The sequence below is a fragment of the Microcaecilia unicolor genome, chromosome 11 (assembly GCF_901765095.1).
Source record: "Microcaecilia unicolor chromosome 11, aMicUni1.1, whole genome shotgun sequence".
Lineage (NCBI taxonomy): Eukaryota > Metazoa > Chordata > Amphibia > Gymnophiona > Siphonopidae > Microcaecilia > Microcaecilia unicolor.
This window is the reverse complement of record NC_044041.1, coordinates 28313593-28340691: the sequence shown is the minus strand read 5'-3', so window position 1 is coordinate 28340691 and position 27099 is coordinate 28313593. Positions and strand designations below refer to the sequence as shown.

The following is a 27099-nucleotide window of genomic DNA, read 5'->3' as shown; positions in this document are numbered from 1 at the left end:
ATCTGGGCTGGATCCACAGTTGGTGCAAAGGCTGTCAATGCCTGAGCAGTTTGCAACTGCAGAATCTATGCAGCTCCTGAGCATGGCTCAGAACAGCTCATCAAAGGAAGGCATTGGCAAAGGTGGGGGAGCCGGACAGGAGGCAGACTGAGAAGGTGTCAGTGTCGGATTGGTAGTGGGGACCTGGCTGTGGGAAGAATTGAACACCGGCACCTCTTCCAAGGAAGGAGCGTGCTCCTCTTGGTGCTGGCACTTCTCGAGTACCGGCGATGCCGATGCGCTTGTTATCCCAGCACTGTGCGTTGAGGGCTGATGCTTATGCTTCTTGGGCTTCCCCTGATGCACATCACGATCCTTCAGTGCCAAAGAGAACAACGTCAAACCCATACATGCCCTCGATGTCAGGTCTGATGCTGACTGGTCCAGGGGCCTACTCTCAGTGCCCCATGTCAATGGAGGTGAAGACCGCCTAGATGCCAGTGCACTTCCAGTGGATGCTGAAGGCAGCCATCGAGGTTGATGCTTCCAGTGCCAATGTCAATGTATTGGCCTTCGAGAAGCCAAAAAGCTTCTCATGTTGAACCTGCCACACCCTCCTTATCCTCGGCTGCATTTGCAAACAGAACAAGAGCTAGGCTCATGGTCAGGTCCAAGGCACCCAATGCACCAGCTGTGCAGGTCCATCATTGAAATCACCCAATTAGACTGGGCACACCTTTTGAAGGCAATACGGGTCTTCTTGGACATCGAGAAAAGGATCACAGTCAAATTAAACTCCTCAATTTTGAACAAGAAAAAAGAAGCAGTGTTCAAATCGAGGTCAGGGCTCCAGCCTAAAAGGGCCTAGCAACACAGAAAAATCAAGGAATATTTAAGGGCCAAAAAACTAAAAGAAATTAAAAGGGTAACTGAAAAAAGGGGTAAATTAAAGGAAAAAATAATCAGAGGGAACCAAAGTCCATATGGGAAGGAACAAGAGAAAAATATATGCACTTGAGGAAAACATGAAGACGCATCCTCCCTGCTCTGCAGAAAAACGAAGACTGAGGGACCCACACTTGCATGTTAGGCGGGAAGACACCAGCACATGCACGGTGGTACACTGCTAGAAAGTTCTCTGTTAATACCACTAGTCTGCGTCCGCACTGGAATCTGACAGATGACATCATCCAGCTGTGAGAATACGAAGGCCTGCTTGTCCTCGGAGAACCTGATTTTTAAATGGTAAACAAAATGTCAATGATAAGAAAAAAAAAGACTTTCACATGAGAAAAACAGCCACTTTTGTCATCATTCACAAATGAAGGAAGCTAATCTGACATTTACCTATAGGAATAGATAGGTTTGGGATAACTTTTCATGTGCAAATCCTGAACACTGTGAGAAGTAAGCTGTGGATCAGAATACTGAGGCTCAGTCCCATATCCTGTGGGTGAACTCTGGGGAAAAAAAATATCAAGTGGTCATTGATGCAGGAATAACAAGAATTTTTCTCAAATGGTATAATAACACCAAAAAACAAAATAATGATATGGGGTACACCAGAAGATATACTCTCTGATCTCCGAGTTTTATACCAAGCATTATTCTATAAATGGCACTTCGAGTTGGGTGCCGTTTATAGAATAGCCCCTAGCATCAGGAGCTGTGCCTAACTTTTTTTTTTTAATTCTTTATTTATATCTTTTCCAATTTACATACCCAAAGCTGAATTTTGTCAAGAAATATAAGAAATTTCAAAGAAATATACATATCATTATGGAAATACCATAAAAAGAAAATAATTTCCTTATTACATAGTCCTTTAATGTGGGAGACTGAATATACATAAACCTTATATAGAGGATAAGGATATCTCACAAAGAAACATATAAGGCTTCAAGAATGTTACATCTCATAAATCAAAGTCCTGTGTTAGATACCTAAGGGGGTTTTGGAACTCTCACATTTAAAAAGGATCTAAGTTGTATTGGATCAAAAAAATGGTATGTCTTATTTTCAAAAAATACAACACATTTACACGGAAATCTTAACGGAAATTTAGCCCCCAATTGTATTGTCTCGCTGCGCCTAACTTTTAGGCATGAGGATTTACACCAAATGAAACCAGGTGTAAATTCCTGTGCCTAAATTAGGCGCAGATCAGGCATATTCTATAACAGTGCATGCAAATTCTAGGAATGTCCATGACCCAATTATGTCCCTCCCATGGTCACACCTCCTTTTCAGATCCACGCATTAGAATTTATGTAGGCAACTTTATAGAATACGCCTAGCAAAACGCACGTGTAAATTCTAATTGTTGCCAATTAGCATTGATAATTGATTATTAGCACCCAATTATCAGTGCTACTTGGTTCATTATTCAATTAAATTGTGCATGCGCCCAAATTTGTGTGTGCAATTTAAAGTATTAGTTATAGAATTCAGGGGTTAAATGGTAATTTATAACAAGTCTCTTATAGTTATATGCCAATTACTTGCCTACATGTTCAAAATGCTGACATTTGGCATGTCTATGTGTACACTTACCTGTGAAAATGGCAGTCACAGCCTCCCCAGGAGGACACTCGTAGTCCAGGACCTCGAGCATCTTAGCCCTGGGCTCATCCTCCACTTCCAAATGAAATGGAATAGGCTCAGCCATTTCCTTCACAAAAGAAGGAAACGAAAGGCTCTCTGGAGGAGACTTTCTCCTTTCAAGCAGAAGGGAGGATTTAGAGGGGATGCCATAGGACTCATCCTATGAAAAGTACTGTCACGAAATGCCTAGCCACTCTCCTGGGGTCTCCCCACAGCCACTCAGAGGATCTATCCCCAGCACAGATCAGGTCTGCCTGCACCTGCTGCTTGTGCTCTACACTAGCACCCTCCTCCCATCAACTGGGTCACAATGGCCTCTGGGCAAGTAGTCTCCAACGCTCAAATTATCCCCAGTGATTTCTAGGTTACTGGAGCCACACTCCCAGTGGTCCCACAGTTCCTAGAAAGCACTCACAGACCCAATACACAAACCACCAGGATTCTTTATCAGTCCAGACAGGCAGAACGAACAAACAATTGTGTTTATTCTCATTATTTGGAACAGTGGAGAAAAATGTGCAATTTGCAAACAATAACAGGTAACTGAAATATGGATCAATTATAACACTAACTAAACATTTGCATACATATAATTCACTGAGCCTCAGCAAAGAGATCTATCTCTCTTTCTTCCTGGCTATGACTGAAGCAACAGCCAGCATCTTCTGGGTAATTTTCAAAATTCCAGGCCAATCAGAGCCCAAAACAGTCAAGTTTCAAATAAAAACTGGTTACATCACTACAGACACTTCCTATTATCTGTGCGCCAAATTAAGAAAGAGAAGTCAGTCCTCTGTAACAGCTTTAAGCATAAACATGCACCATCTGCTGACCAAACAGGAGAAATACACTAGAACATAATACAGGAAAATATCCAATACATTTTACATGCTTAAAACAGACTTTTTTTTCACAAGTACCTTGGATCCTTCTCTGACTCCCATGAGCATTCTTCATTGGTGTCAGACAGAAACTCCTCATGAGAGTGCTAAGACCGAGCCTGCCTCGACTTTGAGGAGCTATGTTTCCATGAGGGGCATCGAGGAGTTGGCTCCTTCCTCGACTCCGGTGAAGATTCCTCCACTGATGTCTAGGGGGGTTCCGGCTTGGGTGGTAGTTGACACTGGGGCCGCACGTGGCGCTGGAGTCAGAGGCCACATTGCAGGCTGGGGCCAAGCGAGACCACAACAGGCGGCATGGTAGGTGCAAGCACCCTTGATACTGATGTACACTGTTGCAAAAGAACATCCAGCAGCTCAGGGAGCAAGGCCCAAATATGCTCATTGAAGGCTGACACCAGGAAAGACTAGGGTACTGGCTCCGAGACGGGCTGTGATGGGGCTGAGACAGGAGTTGGGTCCTGGCTGCTTAGGAACAGATGCATTGGTACCGCTTGAATATAGGGAAAGCGAGCCTCCTGGTGCCTATGCTTCTCAGGTGCCAAATCCTCTGATGCCCCAGAGCTCCTGGCACCATGTGTCAAGGACGACCGATGTTGATGCTTCTTGGCCTTTGCCCAAAGCTCAGAATTGAGACTCCTCGGTGTCGATGTTGAATTCTGACGTCGCCTCGTGGTTGGGTCCGACACTGGCCGGTTCTGGAGGCCTGTCCAGCAGTCGGAATGGAAACAGGTGGAGACCCACTGGACACATTACTGCTCCCAGTGTCCATGGGTCTCAAAGCAGCCATATGGACTGATGCTCCCAATGCTGATGCAGACGTCGATTCCGACGACGACGACCTCAATGCCGATGCTAAGGGCTTGGACCTGGCTCAAAAAATATTCTCATGTTGAGCCACTCTGGAAACTCGAGTCGTCTTCTTCATCCGAAGACAAAGGACACAATTGGCAGGGCTATGGTTGGGCCCTAAGCACTGAAGACACCACAAATGGATGTTGTTGCCAGAGATTGTCCAATTGCACCGAGTACAGCGCTTAAAGCCACTGGGTACTTTAGTGGACGTGGATGCAACAACTTCCACAGCCAAATCAAAAGAAGCAATGGTGCCCCCCCCAAAAAGGCAAGCAGGCTTAAACGCAGCCTAGGTCATGAAAAATAAAGGAAATTTAAAATAAGGAAAAAAAAAAAGAACTAAAACTATACAGGAAGAGAAGGGGACCAAAGCCCAGAACAGGCAGAGCAAAAAAATTGCGAAAAAGCTGAAAAGGCACCAACAAATGTAGCTCTTCCAGACCGGGAGTGGACAGAAAGCACAAACACAACCTCTCCTCACCACAGTAGAAAAACAAATGTGGTAACTGCGCTCTTGTGGCAGGCAGGAAGGCACCTGCGCATCTCCTGCTCCACAAAGCTCTGTTGTCAGTGGTGTTTCTAGGTCGGTGTGCCCCCCCCTCCCCGGTGCATCACCTCCACCCCCCAAGCGCATAGCTTTTACCTCCTGAGGTCTTTGCTTATCAGACTGCAGCCTCCCAACTCTGTGAGTGCGCTCAATACACAGTGGCCCGTAACTGTCTGAAAGGGCAAACTCTTTACACAGCCATTGCTCTAATATATGCCCCAATGATTTGTCCAACAGTTTCTCTGGTATTCCCATAATTCTTAAATTGCACCTCCGCGATCTGTTCTCGATGTCTTCAAGTTTTTCATGCTGGGCCTTTATCTGTTCTTTTAGGCGCGAAATCTCCGGGTCACATCAGGCCCACATGTCTTCAAGCTTCGATACCCTCTTCTCTGCCTCGGTCGTCTGTTTCACTGTTTCAGCCAACACTGCATCTAGCTTTTCGAGTTGCCCAGTCAGCAAGTCAAATTTTGGAGTCAACGCCGCTCCAACCGCTGCGGTAATCTGAGCTAACTGCTTATCTGTAAACTCGCCACCGCCGTCACACTTCACATCCGCCATCTTGGAATTAGCACTAGGCGCTGGGGATTTTTCTTTTTCGGTTTTTACTCCTCGACGTGATACTCCTGACGGCATCGGAATCAGATACTGGTCCATGCACTGTTTACCGCAACTACTGAGATGAATACTGCTCCCAGAAGAGAATTGAATTTAGCGCTATAGATAGAAGTTAGGAGCGGGGACCCTGGAGCAGCGCTGAAACACAGCTACTACTCACAGCGCATCACGTGAACTCCTCTTACCTATCTATATGTTCCATCTTTGCTTATACCCTACGCTGTCTATTAAAATGTTCTATTACTTATTGTGTTGACATTGTAAGTAGTATACTATCAGCCTTATTTTCGAAAGTGTTGGGCGCTCATATTTCGACCCAAATCAGGAGATGGGCACCCATCTTGCAAAGGCGCCCAAATTGGTATAATCGAAAGCCTATTTTGGGCATCTTCAACTGCAATCTGTCGCGGAAACTGGCAAAGTTGACGGGGGCATGTCGGAAGTGTGGTGAAGGCGAGACTGGGGCGTGCTTATCAGCCGAGGAGAGATGGGCGCCTTCGGCCGATAATCAAAAAAAGAAAGGCGTTTTTAGCGTGAATTTGGGTCCTTTTTTTAGACCCTTTTTTTTTCACGAACAAGTCCTAAAAAAGTGCCCTAAATGACCAGATGACCACCGGAGGGAATCGGGGATGACCACCCCTGACTCCCCCAGTGGTCACTAACCCCCTCCCACCAAAAAAAAATGAACTTTAAAAACTTTTTTTCCCAGCCTGTATGCCAGCCTCAAATGTCATACCCAGCTCCATCACAGCAGTATGCAGGTCCCTGGAGTGGGTGCAGTGGACCAGGCAGGTGGACCCAGGCCCATCCCCCCTACCTGTTACACTTGTGGTGGTAAATGGGAGCCCTCCAAACCGCCCCCAAAACCCACTGTACCCACATGTAGGTGCCCCCCTTCAGCCATAAGGGTTATGGTAATGGTGTAGAGTTGTGGGCAGTGGGTTTTGGGGGGGGGGCGGATTTGAAGGGCTCAGCACCCAAGGGATGGGAGCTATGGACTTGGGAGGTATTTAATTTTTTTTTAATTGTTACAAGTGCCCCATAGGGTGCCCAGTTGATGTCCTGGCATGTCAGGGGGACCAGTGCACTACGAATCCTGGCCTCTCCCATGACCCAATGCCTTGGATTTGTTGGTTTTTGAGCTGGGCACCTTCGGTTTCCATTAGCGCTGAAAAACGAAACCGCCTAGCTCAAATCCGCACAAATCCGATGCATTTGCAGGGCACAAACCGTATTATCAAAAAAAAAAAAGATGGGCGCCCATTTTTTTGAAAATACGGTCTGTCCTGCCCCTTCACGTACCCGTTCTCGGACATAGACGCCCATGGAGATGGGCGTTCGCGTTCGATTATGCCCCTCCACGCCATACTTTGTATTGTTATTTGAATATTTTTACTGCTGTAATTGTCTATTGCTTATGTTTGATTTATTCTTATTGTGCTTTGAGTGAATTTTTTCAAAAAGGCGGTAAATAAATCCTAATAAATAAATAAACAAACTTGTGCAAGTGGTAGCAAATACAATGAAACGGTAAGGACAGAAGCAAAAAATTAGCAAAGATCAATAAGAAAGTCATTTACTAGTGGTTACCACATAATCTGCCAGTGTCTTATTTTTCACCTCCCACTTTCGTGTTTTCTTTTTCACACTGTATGTCCTGGTGCCACTAGGAAACCCTCAATGGCTGATGAGCTGGGTCCTCTGATGTACACCTTCAGTGCCACTTGTTGACCACCAGGGATCGCCATTGTGGTAGCAGCAGTCTTCCCTCCCTCTCTAACTAGAGAGCACCGCTTCCGCAATGCAAGTGAACCCAACCGCCGCCAACTGTGGAAGGGGCCAATGTAGATGCTTGCTGCATTGCATTATAAGAGGAGACCTCTATGAAAAGTAATTCTGAGAGACTAATACTGCAAAACTAATGTGGTAGTTAAATGATTGAATTGGTTTCCACCAAGTAAGAACTTCAGTACAATATATTTAAAAAGCATTTTTAAAAATACTTGGTTCCAACAAAAAACATTTTCTAACACAGCACAAAGCAACTTATGCAACTCAGCTTGAATTTTAAAACATCTAAGGTGATGATTCCGAAATTATACAACTATCCTAAGCACTCCCTTCCTTCTTCCCTCTTCCCTTCCTTGATCGCTACATATTACTAACTGTATCAGATATCCTGATATGACAATGTCAACAAATTTATGTAAGCCACATTGAGCCTGCAAATAGATGGGGGAATGTAGGATACAAATGCAATAAATAAATAAATAATGTATTAAAATGTGTGCATTATCATAATAAAATGGAATTATTATAGGTTCAGTTGAGAAAGTAGCAACCTATTCTGGGCACACGGTTTGATTTATCAATAATATTTCCAACAGACACAGAATAATAACTCAGACCTTGAGTAATTAGAAGGCATCAGGCCCAATAACTAAGATTTCAGACACATCAACAATAATTTGCTTGTATGTTGATTTGGCTGTGCAATGTTTGGGGCAAAATTTTAATATTTACAATGTCTCAAATCCATTACTCTACCCTCACTAAAGTAAGTATTGGCCTGATTTTCTTCAAATAGTGTAGTAATCTTGTTCCTGATTCCTGGCTTAAACTGAACATCTATAGCTATCTATCTGTTTAAATACATACAAATCCTTTTCTCTTCATCAAAAAGCAGAGGTACTGATCATGCTGAATACAGCCCTGGCATGTTTGTTTCAAGACAAGTTCTCTGCAATCAGACCTATTTTACCTGTTGTGCAGCTTGGGGTAGAGCATACATCTGTGGAGAATGAGATGTGTACAAAGGTTGCTGTGACTGTAAACTGGGTGATAGATGTCCACCCACGGTGTACTGGTTCATCTGGTTGTATAGAAAATCAAAACATGAGTCAATAATTCAGTGAAATACAAGGAACTTAGTAAAATGTCTCTTTTATTTTGTTAATAAGCTACTATTTCAATGGCTGGTAATTGATCTCAGCACTATACTATAACAATCTGGCAATACGCCTGAGATTCAGCAGTGCTATTAACAACTACTGCAAAGACCTCAGCTGTGCAACTCAATGGAAAATTTTACCCATCAAGATTTAAGCACTATCCTCTTCATCGGTCTTTTTAACATATTTTTTTCTTTTATCTATTCCTTTTTACGTTATTTATAACTTAATAGATAACATTAAACTTTATACTTAGCTTTGTCGGCTCAGGGGTAATTTATCCGACATGGCACATGTTTCGCATTTAAGCTTTATCAAGGATCTACCCCCTGCTGTCAAGCCAGTCCCATCTTGCTGACCTAGTAACATAGTAACATAGTAGATGACGGCAGAAAAAGACCTGCATGGTCCATCCAGTCTGCCCAACAAGATAAACTCACCTGTGCCATTTTTTGTGTATACCTTAACTTGATTTGTACCTGTCTTTTTCAGGGCACAGACCATATAGGTCTGCCCAGCACTATCCCCGCCCCCAACCACCCGCCCCGCCTCCCACCACCGGCTCTGGCACAGACTGTATAAGTCTGCCCAGCACTATCCCCGCCTCCCAACCACCAGCCCCGCCTCCCACCACCGGCTCTGGCACAGACCGTATAAGTCTGCCCAGCACTATCCCCACCTCCCAACCACCAGCCCTGGCTCCCACCACCGGCTAAGCTTCTGGGGATCCCTTCTTTCTGAGCAGGATTCCTTTATGTTTATCCCACACATGTTTGAATTCCATTACCGTTTTCCTCTCCACCACCTCCCGCGGGAGGGCGTTCCAAGCATCCACCACTCTCTCCGTGAAAAAATACTTCCTGACATTTTTCTTGAGTCTGCCCCCCTTCAATCTCATTTCATGTCCTCTAGTTCTACCGCCTTCCCATCTCCGGAAAAGGTTAATCTGCGGATTAATACCTTTCAAATATTTGAACGTCTGTATCATATCACCCCTGTTTCTCCTTTCCTCCAGGGTATACATGTTCAGGTCAACAAGTCTCTCCTCATACGTCTTGCAAAGCAAATTCCATACCATTCTCGTAGCTTTTCATTGCACCGCTTCCATTTTTTTAACATCCTTCGCAAGATACGGCCTCCAAAATTGAACACAATACTCCAGGTGGGGCCTCACCAACGTCTTACACAGGGGTATTAAAACCTCTTTTCTTCTGCTGGTCACACCTCTCTCTATACAGCCTAGCAATCTTCTAGCTAAGGCCACCGCCTTGTCACACTGTTTCGTCGCCTTCAGGTCCTCAGATACTATCACCCCAAGATCCCTCTCCCCGTCTGTACCTATCAGACTCTCACCGCCTAACACATACATCTCCCGTGGATTTCTACTCCCTAAGCGCATCACTTTGCATTTCTTCACATTGAATTTTAATTGCCAAACGTTAGACCATTCTTCTAGCTTCCGCAGATCTTTTTTCATGCTTTCCACTCCCTCCGGGGTGTCCACTCTGTTGCAAACCTTGGTGTCATCCGCAAAAAGGCAAACATTACCTTGTAAGCTTTCGACAATGTCACTCACAAATATATTGAATAGAATCGGCCCCAGCACCGATCACTGAGGCACTCCACTACTCACCTTTCCCTCCTCCGAGCGAACTCCATTTACCACCAGCCTCTGGCATCTGCCCGTCAACCAGTTCCTAATCCAGTTCACCACTTCGGGTCCTATCTTCAGCCTGTCTAGTTTATTCAAGAGCCTCCTGTGGGGAACCGTGTCAAAAGCTTTGCTGAAATCTAAGTAGATTATTATTAATATTATTAATAAATCAAATCCTGTGCCCAGAATAACATAGTAACATAGTACTATGTTACTATGTTATTCTGGGCAAAGGGTTTGATTTATCAATAATATTTCCAATAGACATAGAATAATAACTCCGACCTTGATTAATTAGAAGGCATCAGGCACAACAACTACATGTAAATCTTGATGGGTAAAATTTTCTATTGAGTGGCACGGCTGAGGTATTTGCAATAGTTGTTAATAGCACCGCTGGATCTGAGACATATTGCCAGATAGTCTTTTGTTTTTTTGGCACTTCCCTCCCACCCTCACCCAATTCAAGGATGGGGCAAGCTCTTCCCATTCAGTACCATCTTTGAGCTAGTACTGCCAATTTCCCTTCCTTTTCCAGGGACCTTTCCCAATGTACGAGAGACTCTGAATTCTCTTGTACCTTACTGAACCATGCAGTCTGTAAGATCAAATAATATTTCATTTTAATAACAGTAACTGATTCTTAACAAATAAATAGAATAGGAATGTACACATACACTTCCTCTATGTGATTCCAGAGTATGTAGACCAAGAATTCCCTGCTGCATGTTGGCTTGTACATGAATCATGTTTCCAGTTGACTGCATGTAATTGACCATAGGTCCTGCAAGGATATATGAAAAAAGATTCTTAGCCCAAGATGCAGTTCAATCAAACACTGAACACAATTCAAATTGTCTATGAGGGGCACTAATGCCAGTTAGGAAAAGATTTATATGTCACAAAAAGCTGAAGTGATTGATCTGACTAGCTCATACCCTCCTCTTCCTCCAAAATGCATATCCTCTCTATGGGCAAATATACTATAAGTGTTTTCCTATAGGCAAATAGGAAGTAGCCTAGTGGTTAGAGCAATGGGATAAGAAGCAGAGAAACCAAGGTTCAAGTCCTGTTTCTGTCACTGACACTCTGTTACCTTGGGCAACTCACTCTATTGTAAGCTCTTTAAGACAGGAACATATAAGGTGATCTATAAATGGTGCTATCAGATTAGATTAGACATATCACACCTAAATACTTATCACCACAGTATAGTGCTGCATACATCCAATAGTAGTATACAAATAATGAGCATTATTTTCACATCTGGCCCTGTACTGCCCTGCAACTAGTTGAAAGCATAAAAAGAGTTTAGGAGGTAGACATTTATATCAGACACTTTCTATCAGTCTTATCTACATTCTCTGTTCTTGAAATAATGCATTAGCTATTCTGCTTACAGTGGCCTTATACAATCAACAACCATCAAAAGATGGAGATGGAGCGTTTGACAGCTTTGAAAAAGAAGACATTGCCTAAATGGGAAATGGTGTGGGGACCCTATTTGAATGAGAGTGCTGCTTGATTGTGGACAAAATGTGTGTATGGATGTTAGTGATGGTGAAGGGGGAGGGGGGATGGCTGAGGGTTGGGTTGGGGGGGGATAGAGAGCCAGGGGGGGTAACATTTTGTTCTTAATCTCGATTATAAAATATGGAGACTGGTGATATTCTCGTTAATGCAATGCAGCTTTGCAGGTTGTAAGAGCGTGTGTTTTTTCTATTGTCAGTTATTGTTTAGCAATTGTAACCTGTATATTTTTCAATAAACAGTCTCTGCAAATTAAAAAAAAATACTGACTTTTCAAAGGCAAGGCTCTCCCTTTATGTTTGAATCATTCAAATTTGTGTCTTAGAAGAATATAAAGCCAAAGATATTCAACTAGTTGTGCATAGAGATAATTATACACAATTTTAAATTAAAACCTTAGACAGACTTTACATATGTTGCAAAAAACATGTTAGGTTCTGATATTTGGGTTTTAAGCTATGACCAGAGTTGGTCCAACAGGCATGCCTAGGCAGTTGCTAGGGAAGCTTCTGGAATAAAATTCCTGCCCTTCTTCCCCTGGTGGAACGGGTTCAACTGCATGGGCCTTTAGAAGGGTGGAGAATTCCTCTGCTTGTGTTGAGAGCTGAAACAATGGGCTCTCGGTGGGCAATTTGGAGGTTTGGAGAGCAAATTGAGGGTGTATCCAATCCGGACTGTTTGAAGAACCCACTGGTCGGAGGTTATGAGAGGCCTCCCCCCAACCAGTAAGTCATCTGGGATGGACACTTTTATGGAGGCTATGCTCTGCTGGAGCCAGTCAAATGCTTGTCCCTTGCTTTTGCTGGGGAGCAGCAGGGGCCTTGGGCGCATGCTGTTGACGAGAACGAGCATGTGGGGCTGAGTCTGAGCAGGTTGGGGAGCTGCAGGAGTGTACCTACGCCTGGCATAGGAATAGGGACTGCTCCATGACCTACCAAAATACCTCCTAGAAGATGAACTTGGGAAAATCCATTGCTTATTTCTAGGATAAGCAGCATAAAGTCTGTTGTACTGTTCAGGGATTTTGCCAAGTACTTGTGACCTGGACTGACCACTGTTGGAAACAGGATACTGTGCTTGATGGATCTTCAGTCTGTCCCAGTATGGCAATGCTTATGTTCTTATAGCGCACAATTGCAAGGGGGCATGCATGTGGGAGGGGTACAGGCAGGTCAGGGAGTGCCCAACATCTATGCCCTAAGATTCTAGAATACTATAAGTTTAATTACATGCTAAGTAAAGAAATATTTTCTCCAATTTGTTTTACATTTACTAAGTAGCTTCAATGAGTGCCCCCTAGTCCTTATATTTTTGGAAAGAGTAAACAAGCGATTCATATCTATCCATTTAATTTTGCATGCTAAGTTTCAAGAATAGTGACTAAGTGTAGTTACATGTACAACTGCAAATTAGTGCCAATTAACTCCAGGTTGTTAGTGTCAATTAGTGCCTCCTTTGCCAATTAACTTATGAATGTAACTGTCTGGCACTATCCTATAACCTACATGTGCAATTTTGCACGCCAAGTACAAAAACATGCATGCAAGATTATAGAATGAAGGAGAATTGTGTATGGGCATCTGCATTACTTGCAGACATGCAATACTGCTATGGGGTCCCTGCATAAGCAGAACTAAATCAATACGAACATCACTCTTCTTAAACCTGATATGAGCTTAGATTTCCAGAGTGCTAATGGAAAATGTAGCAGATAATTAACCTGTCAAATAAAGAGCTAGAGATCACAATGTATATAGTGTATTAGAAAGGAAGGAGGGAGAAAAAGCACTGCTGTAAAGCAAAGTTACTCAGCTGTAGCAGGTGTTCTCCGAGGACAGCAGGCCAAGTGTTCTCACTGCTGGGTGACATGATCCAATGGAGCCCGGTGCGGTCACTGACTAGCAAGATTAGCTTAGAACTTTCTAGTAGCATCCCACCGCGCATGCACTGGTGCCTTCCTGCCCAACGTGCGAGCACGGGTCTCTCAAAGTAATTTCAAAAGCTAAAGAATACAGCTCCAAGGGGAGGTAGGAGGGTATGTGAGAATACTTAGCCTGCTGTCCTAGAACACTTGCTACAGGCGAGTAGCTTTGCTTTCTCTGAGGACAAGCAGGCAGTTGTATTCTCACAGCTGGGTATCTCTAGCTACCAGGCTCACTGAAAACAACAATGCTAGAACAATAAGAACTTGAAACATCAAGGTCTCTACGTCAATTAACCTGAAACTATTTACATACTAGTGAAGATGCAGCCTGGAACTAAAGAATACTGGGCCTAGGGGGTGAAGTTGGAATCTAGACACTGAACAAAATCTTCAGGACTGCCTGCCTGAATTGGCTGTCATATCAGGTATCCTGCTCAAGGCAGTAATGAGATGTGAATGTGTGGACAGATGACCGCGTCACAACTTCGCAAATCCTTGTGGGTTACCGACATAGCCATGGCTCTAACATTATCAGCCTTGACATGACCTTCAAGAGTCTGCCCAGCCTGGTAGGATCCCATAAGTAAAGGAGATGCAATCTGCTAGCCAAATAGAAATTGTGCATTTGTCGATGGCTACCTCCAATCTGGTTTGGGTGAATAGAAACAAAAAGCTTGGTGGACTGTCTCTGGTCTTTAGTCAGCTCCATATAGAAGGCTAAGGCTCGTTTGCAATCCAAGGTATGCAGTATACTCTTGCCAAGATGGGCATGTGGTTTTGGGAAAAATGTTGGAAGGACGATTGACTGATTAAGATGGAACTCCAACACTACCTTAGGAAGGAACTTAGGGTGTTTGTGGAGAGCTACTCTACTGTAGTGAAACTTAGTGTAAGGTAGATCAGCTACTAGGCCTTGAAGCTCACTGACACTGAGAGCTGAAATGACCACTACCAAAAACACAACTTTCCAGGTCAAATACTTCAGATGAAAAGGAACTTTCATCAGCTGGGTGAGGACAACATTGAGATCCCATGACACAGCTGCAGGTTCATTAGGGGACTGCTAATAACAAACCTCGCATGAAGAAAAACTAGAGGCTGTACAGAGATGGGCTAACCTTCTACATGGTGAGGATAAGCACTAATTGAACTTAGATGAACACTTGCAAAGTTGGTTTTCAAACCAGAATCAGAGAGGTGCAAGAGGTATTCAAACAGTTTATATGTAGGACAAATGAGGGGTTCTAAGCCATGCCCTCACACAAGACAGCAAACATTCCCCACTTAAATGAGTAACACCTCTTAATGGAATCTTTCCTGGAAGCTAGCCAGATGCAGAAGACTCCCTCTAGAAAATCTATGGATTCAAATTCTGTGCGCTCAACATCCAAGCCGTGAGGGCCATGGATTGGAGGTTGGGATGTAAAAGAGATTCATTATTCTGAATGATGAGGGTTAGAAAATATTCCAATCTCCATGGATACTCAGGAGACAACTCCGGAAGAAAAGGAAACCAGATTTGCCTCGGGCAGTAAGGCACCATTAGGATCACAGTTCCTTTAGATTGTAAGCTCTTTGAGCAGGGACTGTCCTTCTATGTTAAATTGTACAGCGCTGCATAACCCTAGTAGCGCTTTAGAAATGTTAAGTAGTAGTAATAGTCTTGCTTGAGTTTCACCAAAGTCTTCTCAATGAGAGGTATTGGAGGATAGAACAAAAAGAGAGTGTATACAGCATACACAGAAAGTATACAAACAAAAAAAAGCAACACTGGGCCTTCAAGACTGAGACAACAGGAGTATTTTATTGACAAATGACCCGACACGGGCCGTGTTTCAGCGTAAAACAACACCTGCCTCAGGGGTCCGGTTTTAGTAGCAAAAAATGTGTATGTATATATATACGTCCAATGCCTCTAAGAATTAATAGAGGAAGGCTTCCTGTCGAAGCAGACAGCCACGATATAAAAGGTAAACGCCTGTATTACTCTTGTCTTTGAACAAAAACAAATATATATATATATATATATATATATATATATATGTATATGTATATATATATATATATATATATATATATATATATATATATATATACATGCACACACATTTTTGCTACTAAAACCAGACCCCTGAGGCAGGCGTTGTTTTACGCTGAAACACGGCCCGTGTTGGGTCATTTGTCAATAAAATACTCCTGTGGTCCCAGTCTTCAAGGCCCAGTGTTGCTTTTTTTGTAGGTATTGGAGGATACACATACAGAAGTACTCCCCAATGTAGGAGAAAGGCATCTGATGCTAGTCTGCTGTGTGAACTGAGCCTGGACCAGATCTGGGGGACTTTGTTGCTCAGATGAGTGGCAAAATGATCCATCGAGCAGGTGCCTCATTCTCAGAAGATCTTGCAGGTTACGCCCATGTGCAGTTGCAAAACCCTGCTTAGTTTTTCCGCCAGGCAGTTGTCCTTTCCTGGTAGGTATGTGGATCGGAAAACCATTCCATGAAAGAGGGCCCACTGCCACATTCCCACTGCTTCCTGATACAAGGGGTAGGATCCCATACCCCCCTGCTTGTTTATATAGAACACTGCAACCTGGTTGTCCTTTTGAATGAGAATAAGGTAAAATTATGTATCATACCTGATAATTTTCTTTCCATTAATCATAGCTGATCAATCCATAGACTGGTGGGTTGTGTCCATCTACCAGCAGGTGGAGATAGAGAGCAATCCTTTTGCCTCCCTATATGTGGTCATGTGCTGCCGGAAACTCCTCAGTATGTCAATATCAAAGCTCCATCAGCAGGACTCAGCACTTAGAGAATTACACCCACAAAGGGACACTCTGCCCAGCTCACCACCGCCGAAACGGGGGAGGGGAATCAACCCAGCTCATCCCCACACAAGTGGGGGAGGGGAATGCGTCCAGCTCATCCCCGTGGAGCGGGAGAGGGACACCACACCCGCCGATGCGGGGGGATCTGGCTTATCCTGCAAAAGCAACCGCGGGAGGAGTTGACTGACCCTAACACCGCCAAAGCGGGAGGGGTACAAAGCTGCCCTACAGCCGCACGAAGCGGGAGGGAGCACCGGCAGAATTTAGGTCTCAATCCAGCCCCGTAAAACGGAGGGGAGAGGAATGCAGCAGCTCACTGTAACACAAAATCGTCTCAACTCCTGAAGAATCCAATTGAAAAAACTTGAACACGAAGTCCTCCTGAACAGGAACTGAAGACTAAACTTGAACCTGAAATGCAACCAGAATATAAACAGTACAGATATCTGGGAGGGGCTATGGATTGATCAGCTATGATTAATGAAAAGAAAATTATCAGGTATGATACATAATTTTACCTTCCATATCATCATGCTGATCAATCCATAGACTGGTGGGATGTACCGAAGCAGTACTCACCCAGGGCGGGACACAGAAATCCCTGACCGCAACACTGAAGCTCCAAACCGGTCCTCCACCCGAGCAGCCACAGTCAAGCGGTAATGTCTGGAGAAGGTATGAGCCGATGCCCAAGTTGCCGCCCTACAAATCTCTTCCAAGGAGACGGACTCGGCCTCTGCCATCGAGGCCGCCTGTGCTCTAGTGGAGTGAGCCTTCAGCTGGATAGGCGGCACCTTCCCTGCGGCCACATAAGCCGCTGCAATGGGTTCCTTGACCCATCGTGCCACTGTAGGCTTGACAGCCTGCAGACCCTTATGAGGACCTGCGAACAGCACAAACAAATGATCCGACTTCCGGAATCATTGGTCACTTCCAAGTATCTGATGATGACTCGTCTCACATCGAAATATTTGAGAGCAGAGTACTCCTCTGGGTAGTCCTCCCTACGAAAGGAGGGTAGACAGAGCTGCTGATTCACATGGAAGCGAGGACCAATCTTGGGCAGGAAGGAAGGCACTGTGCGAATAGACATTCCTGCCTCAGTGAACTGCAGAAAGGGCTCTCGACATGATAGCGCCTGGAGCTTGGAAACTTTTCTGGCTGAAGTGATAGCCACCAAAAGACTGCTTTCAACGTCAATTCTTTCAGAGATGCCCTCGACAAGAGTTCACAAGGTGGCTTCTGCAAGGCTCTTAGCACCAGATTGAGATTCCACGCAGGTACCACTGCGTGCAGAGGAGGGCGCAGGTGAATAACTCTCTTGAGAAAGCGCACCACATCTGGCTGCAATGCCAGGGAAACACCCTTCAGGTGACCCCTGAAGCAAGCAAGAGCCACTACCTGGACCTTAAGGGAACTGAGCAGTGAAGGGAGAAAGTGAGCCTGCCTCACACCACGATGCAAAGGTACGCCAAACCCTGGCGTAATCAGTAGAAGTAGAGTGCTTCCTCGCTCTCAGCATAGTGGCGATGACCTTGTCTGAGAAGCTCTGCTTGCTCCGACGCTGCCGCTCAATAGCCAGGCCGTAAGACCAAAGAGGGAGGGATCCTCCATCACCACGGGACCCTGATGCAACAGGCCCCGCTCCGCTGGCATCTGCAGAGGTCCGTCCACTGAGAGCCTGATCAAGTCCGCATACCAGGGACGTCTGGGCCAATCCGGACTCACCAGGATTATCTGGCCCGGATGCTTTGCCACCCGGCCTAGCACACTGCCCAACATGGGCCAAGGCGGGAACACAAAGAGGAGCTCCTGTGTCGGCCACTGTGGGAGAAGAGCATCTACTCCCAGAGATCGAGGGTCCCGTCCTCTGCTGAAAAAGCACGGCACTTGGCAATTGGCTGAAGACGCCATCAAATCTAGGCTAGGCTAGCCCCAGCGCTTCGTGATGACCAAGAACGCCTGAGCAATATTCATGACTACCGCAAAATGGGCCGCCGACAGCTGTTCCAGGTTTGCTTCCGCCCACAGGCATAGCTTCATGGCCTCCTTGGCTAGAGGGGCGCTCCTGGTACCTCCCCGGTGATTGACATAGGCCACAGCCGTGGCATTGTCCAACAGGACCCGTACTGGCTTCAGCCCCAGGCCCAGGAGAAACTCCAAAGGCGCCAACCGAATGGCTCTGAGTTCCGGGAGGTTGATAGACCACTCTGCCTCTGCAGGGGACCAGAGCCCCTGCGCTGTCCTTCCCAAGCAGTGGGCTCCCCAGCCCCACAAAGAGGCGTCCGCCGTGACGAAAACCCACTCCGGGGTCACAAGAGGCATTCCTGCGGACGGCTTGTCTGGCCTCAGCCACCAGCTCAGCGCCTTGCGCACCGCTGGATCCAAGGGAAGGCGCACAGCGTAATCCTCCGAAGCAGGAGTCCATCGCTGCAGCAGAGAGAGCTGTATAGGTCTCATATGGGCCCTGACCCAGGGCACTACTTCCATCGTGGCCGTCATAGAGCCCAACAGCTGCCCATAGTCCTGAGCCCGAAGAGAAGAGGCTGCTAGGAACTTGTCCACCTGAGCCTGAAGCTTGACAATCCGATTGTCTGGCAGGAACACTCTGCCCACTTGGAGGTCGAATCGAACTCCCAGATACTCCAGGGACTGAGTCGGGCGCAGCTGGCTTTTCTCCCAGTTGATGATCCACCTCAGGGAGCTCAAAAGAGCAATCACCCGGTCTGAAGCTCTGCCGCACTCTGCATAAGAGGGGGCTCGGATCAACCAGTCGTCCAGATAAGGTTGGACTTGTACTCCTTTCTTGCGTAGGAAGGTTGCGATGACCACCATAACTTGGAGAAGGTCCGCGGAGCAGTAGCCAACCCGAAAGGGAGGGCTCTGAACTGGGAGTGTCCTCAGAACTGCAAAACGCGGAAAGCGTTGATGAGGAGGCCAGATGGGAATATGCAAGTAAGCTTCCTTGATGTCCAAGGATGCCAGGAACTCCCCTGCCTGCACTGCCGCTGTAACAGAGCGGAGAGTCTCCAACTGGAAGTGCCGAACTTCCAAGGCCCGATTGACCCCTTTGAGGTCGAGGATAGGCCGGACAAAACCTCCTTTCTTAGGTACCACAAAGTAAATGGAGTAACGTCCCTTGCCAGGGTGACCTTCTGGCACCGGAACGACCGCACCCAGGCGGATCAGATTGTCCAAAGTCTGCTGCACTGCCACAGCTTGACCGGAGACTTGCAGGGAGAGTGCACAAACCCGATTCTTAAGGGTCGGCAGAACTCTAGCTTGTAGCCGTCTCTGATGACTTCCAGCACTCAAGCGTCTGAAGTTACCCTGGTCCACTCGCCCAGAAACGAGGATAGGCGTCCTCCAATCTGCTCTGGGCCATGGACCAGCGCCCCGTCATTGGGTACGAGACCCTGGGGAAGGACCGGAGGAGGCACCTCCGGGACGGTGGTCTCTGCGAAAGGAATGCTGCTTGGGGGAGAAATTCCTTTTGATGGAAGAGGGAGCAGAGGAGCTCGACTTGCCCGGGCAGTACCGACGGGCTTCCTGAAACCGTACTTTGGAGGAACCGGGGCGGGCACCATTGGCCCGAGCCCTGACCTCCGGTAACCTCTTGCCCTTAGATGTGCCGAGATCGGTCACAATCTTGTCCAGCTCGACCCCAAAGAGCAGCTTGCCTTTAAAAGGCAACTTAGCCAGGCGAGACTTAGAGGCATGGTCAGCAGACCAATGCTTCAGCCAAAGCCACCGCTGTGCAGAGACTGTCTGAGCCATACCTATAGCCGAGGCTCTCAAGACATCATACAGCCAGCCTGCCAAGTAGGCCAAGCCCGATTCCAGGGCTGGCCAATCAGCCCTCAAGGAAGGATCCAAGGGGGAAGCCCGCTGCGCAAGCGTTAGGCACGCCCTGGCCACATAGGAGCCACAAATTGAGGCCTGTAAACTTAAAGCAGCCGCCTCGAAGGACGACTTTAAAGCCGCCTCCAAACTCCTGTCTTGGGCGTCCTTTAGGGCCGTGCCACCTTCCACCGGCAATGCCGTTTTCTTAGTCACCGCAGTGATTAAAGAATCCACGGTAGGCCCAAGAAAGGCCTCCCGTTCACCTTCAGGCAGAGGATAGAGGCGGGACATAGCCCTAGCCACTTTAAGGCTCGCTTCTGGGAAATCCCATTGAGCCGAAATCAAGGTGTGCATGGCTTCATGCACGTGGAAGGTTCTAGGCGGGCGCTTAGTTCCCCGCATAATGGCAGAGCCAACAGAGGCTGAGGGAGAGACGTCCTCCGGAGAGGAACTCTTCAAAATGCTCATGGCCTGCACTAACAGGTTGGGCAAATCCTCTGAGCGAAAGATCCGTGCTGCAGAGGGGTCATCCGCTCCATACGAGCGGGAATCCGTCTCCTCCAAGGAATCCCCAAAGGACCGTTGGGAGAACTCAGATACGCTGCCCTCATCTACATCAGAGGAGACCGAGTCCTCTAGGGCCTGGAAGTCCACCCGAGGGCGGTTGCTTCTGGAGGCCTCAGCCCCTTGATCAGAGGGGGGAGCCGGGGCAGCGTTTATCATAAGAAAAGCCTGATGCAGCAGCAACTCAGGGGAGAAACCCCCTAGACTGTGCACTTCTGCTGCCTGGGCCACGGCCCTAGACGCACCCTCAACCGGAGCTCACAAGAGCGGGGGAGAAACATGCTGTGCATCCAAAATGGCATCCGGCGCGAAACTCCGAGAAGGAGCCGCGTGGGAAGAACGGCGCTTAACTTTCGCCGCTTTCTTGCCGTCGCCCGAATCATGGGCGACCATAGCATTAACGTCTCCCAGCTCGAGGGCGGCCCAAGAAGAAGCCGTCCGAGCAGAGTGGCCGGCCAACATGGAGTGGGCGAGCAGCGGGGGATGGGCGCTTATGGCGGGAAAAACCGCTGCACCGGAGGAAGAACCGGGACACTGACCGGACTCCAAACTGATGCCCAACAAAGGCGATTCAGGCTTTGAAACCCCCGCATCCCCGCTAGACGCACACACGCGGTCCAGGGAGCGAATCCTCGCGCCCTCACCCTCTGACGCCATAAGCCACGTGGAGACCGAATGGGGAACTCCCTGCCCGCTATAAAAAGGTAAAATTACCTGCTTCTCACTCTGAGCTGTAACGAACTGGTGTCCCAGTGAGCAGCTGCAATAAACGCTGATATAAACGTTGAAATAAACGCCCTTAAAGGACGTCCAAAAAAAATTTTTTTTTTTTAACGGAGCCAGCGGGAGGGGGGAGAAAAGGAGGGACCTGGCACCACCAGGTTTGCACTTGCTCAAGAAGAGCCCTCAACCCCAGGTACTCAACAAAACCTAAGAATTAGGCTTGGAGACCTAGCCAGAGCTGCTGCTGTGTGTGACCACCACCTGCTGAGATAGAGAACATACTGAGGAGTTTCCGGCAGCACATGACCACATATAGGGAGGCAAAAGGATTGCTCTCTACCTCCACCTGCTGGTAGATGGACACAACCCACCAGTCTATGGATTGATCAGCATGATGATATGGAATTTGGTTCTGTAGCTGATCTCTGAAAGCCTTAAGAGCATTCCAAATGACCCTCAGCTAGAGGAAGTTCATATGGAGTTCTGTTTCAGGTGTAGACCAAGTTCCCCAGCTGTGAAGCCCCGAGAAGGGCATGAGTCAACTCAATGTGAATGACATCTGCTAGATTTCCAGCCACCTGAGACCTCTGGGAAGCTAGGGTTCATTGGACCTCTCTTAAATGGAGATGGGCCAAGGGAGTAAAATGCACGGTTGAGACGTTGTGGCCTATCAATCACAACATTTGCAAAGCCGTGACCTGCTTGCTTCTTCAGACTTGCAAGACAAGTGTTGATAAGGTCTCTGCTCTCGCTTGTGGAAGAAAAGCCTGAGCTTGCAATGTATTAAGCAGGGCTCCTAGTTCCTGAGCAAGTGGCTGAAAAAATAAAGGCTAAAGAGTTAGCGTTCCTGAAGTACAAAAAAACTCAAGAAGAGGAACACAGAGAGGAATACCGGATAAAACTGAAAGACGGCAAGAGAGAGATACGTCTGGCGAAAGCGCAAGCAGAAGAACAAATGGCTAGAAATGTAAGGAGGGGTGACAAAAATTTCTTCAGGTATATTAGTGAAAGGAGGAAGACTAAAAAAAGAAATTGTGAGACTGAAAGATGCTGCGAACTGCTATGTAGATAATGATGAAGAAAAAGCAAATTTGCTAAATAGATACTTTTGTTCTGTTTTCACAGAAGAAAATCCTGGAGAAGGACCGCTATTGACTGACAAGAGTACATGTGAAAATGGAGTAGATATAGCACCGTTCACAGAAGACAGTGTGTATGAACAACTTCAAAATCTAAAGGTGGACAAAGCCATGGGACCGGACGGGATCCACCCCAGGATATTGAGGGAGCTCAGAGAGGTTCTGGAGAGACCTCTTAAAGATTTGTTTAATAAATCCTAAGAGACGGGAGAGGTTCCGTGGGAGTGGAGAACGGCGGATGTGGTCCCTCTTCACAAAAGTGGTAATAGGGAAGAAGCTGGAAACTACTGGCCGATAAGCCTCACTTCGGTTATTGGAAAAGTAATGGAAGCAATGCTGAAGGAAAGGATAGTGAATTTCCTGGAAGCCAATAAGTTGCAAGATCTGAGACAACATGGTTTTACCAAAGGTAAATCGTGCCAAACAAATCTCATTGAATTCTTTGACTGGGTGACCGGAGAATTGAATCATGGACGTGCTATGGACGTAATCTACTTAGATTTCAGCAAAGCTTTTGACACGGTTCCCCACAGGAGACTCTTGAATAAACTAGACGGGCTGAAGATAGGACCCGAAGTGGTGAACTGGATTAGGAACTGGTTGACGGACAGACGCCAGAGGGTGGTGGTAAATGGAATTCGCTCAGATGAGGGAAAGGTGAGTAGTGGAGTGCCTCAGGGATCGGTGCTGGGGCCGATTCTGTTCAATATATTTGTGAGTGACATTGCCGAAGGGTTAGAAGGTAAAGTTTGCCTTTTTGCGGATGATACTAAGATTTGTAACAGAATGGACACCCCGGAGGGAGTGGAAAACATGAAAAAGGATCTGCGGAAGCTAGAAGAATGGTCTAAGATTTGGCAATTAAAATTCAATGTGAAGAAATGCAAAGTGATGCACTTAGGGAGTAGAAATCCACGGGAGACGTATGTGTTAGGCGGGAAAGACTGATATGTACAGACGGGGACAAGGAACTTGGGGTGATAGTATCTGAGGATCTGAAGGCGACGAAACAGTGTGACAAGGCGGTGGCCGTAGCTATAAGGTTGCTAGGCTGTATAGAGAGAGGTGTGATTAGCAGAAAAAAGGAGGTGTTGATGCCCCTATATAAGTCATTGGGGAGGCCCCACCTGGAGTATTGTGTTCAGTTTTGGAGGCCATATCTTGAGAAGGATGTAAAAAAAATTGAAGCGGTGCAAAGGAAAGCAACAAAAATGGTATGGGATTTGCGTTACAAGACGTATGAGGAGAGACTTGCGGACCTGAACATGTATATCCTGGAGGAAAGGAGAAACAGAGGTGATATGATAAAGACGTTCAAATATTTGAAAGGTATTAATCCGTAAACGAACCTTTTCCAGAGATGGGAAGGCGGTAGAACTAGAGGACATGAAATGAGATTGAAGGGGGGCAGACTCAAGAAAAATGTCAGGAAGTATTTTTTCACGGAGAGAGTGGTGGATGCTTGGAATGCCCTCCCGCGGGAGGTGGTGGAGATGAAAATGGTAACGGAATTCAAAAATGCGTGGGATAAACATAAAGGAATCCTGTTCGGAAGAAATGGATCCTCAGAAGCTTAGCGGAGATTGGGTGGCAGAGCCAGTGGTGGGAGGCAGGGCTGGTGGTTGGGAGGCGGGGCTAGTGCTAGGCAAGACTTCTACGGTCTGTGCCCTGAAAATGGCAGATACAAATCAAGGTAAGGTATACAGAAAAAGTAGCACATATGAGTTTATCTTGTTGAGCAGACTGGATGGACCATGCAGGTCTTTTTCTGCCGTCATCTACTATGTTACTATGAGGCAGATTTTCATGCGTGGGATAAACATAAAGGAATCCTGTTCAGAAGAAATGGATCCTCAGGAGCTTAGCTGAGATTGGGTGGCAGAGCCGGTGGTGGGAGGCGGGGCTGGTGGTTTGGAGGCGGGGATAGTGCTGGGCAGACTTATACAGTCTGTGCCAGAGCCGGTAGTGGGAGGCGGGGCTGGTGGTTGGGAAGCGGGGATAGTGCTGGGCAGACTTGTACGGTCTGTGCCCTGAAAATGACAGTTACAAATCAAGGTAAGATATACACAAAAAGTAGCACATATGAGTTTGTCTTGTTGGGCAGACTGGATGGACCGTGCAGGTCATCTACTATGTTACTATGTGTTGGTAAAACTTCAACCTCCCACCTACTGGTAAGCCGTCCGAAATGGTTATTTTGAGTACAGCTATGCTCTCATGGAGTCAGTCAAATGCTCAAGCCTTCAACTGGGGAGCTAGCTGAGGGTTCTGAGGGTGGGACTGCTAAGGCCGAGATTGCTGCGCCTGGGGGTTCTGGGCAGAGCAAGAAGGCGGCGGAAACCTATGCCTTTGAGAGTTGTAAGGTTGCCACTTAGGCCCACTTGAAAATACCCATGAGGAAGAGGTTGCAGCAAGGTGCAAAAGATCAACCTTGAGTTCACTAGCAAGCCATCTCCGCCTCTTCACCCTTCAACCCTCTCCCTCAACCAACCAACCCAGGCCTCTTTCTCCTCCTTTCCTGACATCACCGAGGAGGAAACCGCTCGCCTTCTTTCCTCCTCAAAATGCACCACCTGTTCCTCTGATCCCATCCCCACCAACTTACTTACCACCATCTCTCATACTGTCACCCCCTCCATCTGTCATATCCTCAACCTCTCACTCTCCACTGCAACTGTCCCTGACACCTTCAAGCACGCCATAGTCACACCTCTCCTCAAAAAACCATCACTTGACCCTACCTGTCCCTCCAACTATCGCCCCATCTCCCTCCTACCCTTCCTCTCCAAAATACTTGAGCGTGCCGTTCACAGCCACTGCCTTGATTTTCTCTCCTCTCATGCCATCCTCGATCCACTTCAATCCGGTTTTCGCCCCCTTCACTCGACAGAAACAGCACTCTCTAAAGTCTGTAATGACCTGTTCCTTGCCAAATCCAGAGGCCACTACTCCATCCTCATCCTCCTCAATCTATCCGCCGCTTTTGACACTGTCAATCATGATTTACTCCTTGCCACACTGTCCTCATTTGGGTTCCGGGGCTCTGTCCTCTCCTGGTTCTCCTCCTATCTCTCCCACTGCACCTTCAGAGTTCACTCTCATGGATCTTCCTCCACTCCCATTCCGCTATCTGTTGGTGTTCCCCAGGGATCTGTCCTTGGACCCCTTCTCTTCTCAATCTACACCTCTTCCCTGGGCTCCCTGATCTCATCTCATGGCTTCCAGTATCATCTCTATGCTGATGACACCCAGCTGTATCTCTCCACACCTAACATCACCGCGGAGACCCAGGCAAAGATATCGGCCTGCTTATCCGACATTGCTGCCTGGATGTCCAACCGCCACCTGAAACTGAACATGTCCAAGACCGAGCTCATCGTCTTTCCACCAAAACCCACTTCTCCTCTTCCTCCACTTTCCATCTCAGTTGATAACACCCTCATCCTCCCCGTCTCATCTGTCCGCAACCTCGGAGTCATCTTCGACTCCTCCCTCTCCTTCTCCACGCATATCCAGCAGATAGCCAAGACCTGTCGCTTCTTCCTCTTCAACATCAGCAAAATTTGCCCTTTCCTCTCTGAACACACCACCCGAATCCTCGCCCACGCTCTCATTACCTCGCGCCTTGACAACTGCAACCTACTCCTCACCAGCCTCCCACTTAGCCATCTATCCCCCCTTCAATCTGTCCAGAACTCTGCTGCACGTCTTATATTCCACCAGAACCGATCTACTCATATCACCCCTCTCCTCAGGTCACTTCACTGGCTTCCAATCAGATACCGCATTCAGTTCAAGCTTCTCCTTCTTACCTACAAATGCACTCAGTCTGCCGCCCCTCACTACCTCTCTACCCTCATCTCCCCTTACATTCCAGCCCGAAACCTCCGTTCACAGGACAAATCCCTCCTCTCGGTACCCTTCTCCACCACCGCCAACTCCAGGCTCCGCTCATTCTGCCTCGCCTCACCCTATGCCTGGAACAACCTTCCTGAGCCCTTACGCCAAGCCCCCTCCCTGCCCATCTTCAAGTCTTTGCTCAAAGCCCACCTCTTCAATGCTGCCTTCGGCACCTAACTCTCACCTCTCAGGAAATCCAGACTGCCCCAATTTGACTACCCCTATCGGACTGACTGTTCACTTGTCCTTTAGATTGTAAGCTCTTTGAGCAGGGACTGTCCTTTATGTTAAATTGTACAGCGCTGCGTAACCCTAGTAGCGCTTTAGAAATATTAAATAGTAGTAGTAGTAGTAGGATGCCAAGACAGGGTATGGATGGTATCAGTATGTTTCGTTTGTTTATGAGGTCAGTGACCTCTTCTACCTTATCTCCAAACAGATTGTCATCCCAGAAAGGAATGTCTGCCAATCTCTCCTGAACCACTGTTCTAGGTCAGAGACACGCAGCCATAAAAGTCTGCGCATCCTCACACCCAT

The 27099-nt window shown here is 47.0% G+C and overlaps 1 protein-coding gene across 2 annotated transcripts in view; it reads right to left on the bottom strand.

Annotated features, from left to right (window-relative positions):
- FOXN4 (forkhead box N4) overlaps positions 1–27099 on the bottom strand; it is a 109804-nt gene that overhangs the window by 29679 nt on the left and 53026 nt on the right. Inside the window, exons 1-4 of one of the 2 annotated variants that reach the window (XM_030219099.1) lie at positions 16199–16235; positions 10785–10891; positions 8264–8374; positions 1327–1439 (exon numbers count right to left, since the gene is read on the bottom strand). In XM_030219099.1, coding sequence (XP_030074959.1) covers positions 1327–1439; positions 8264–8374; positions 10785–10891; positions 16199–16217 — 350 coding nt within the window. In that variant the 5' untranslated portion in view covers positions 16218–16235. Of the gene's footprint in view, positions 1–1326; positions 1440–8263; positions 8375–10784; positions 10892–16198; positions 16236–27099 lie in introns of those variants that run through there. The other variant, XM_030219100.1, reaches the window with a different exon arrangement.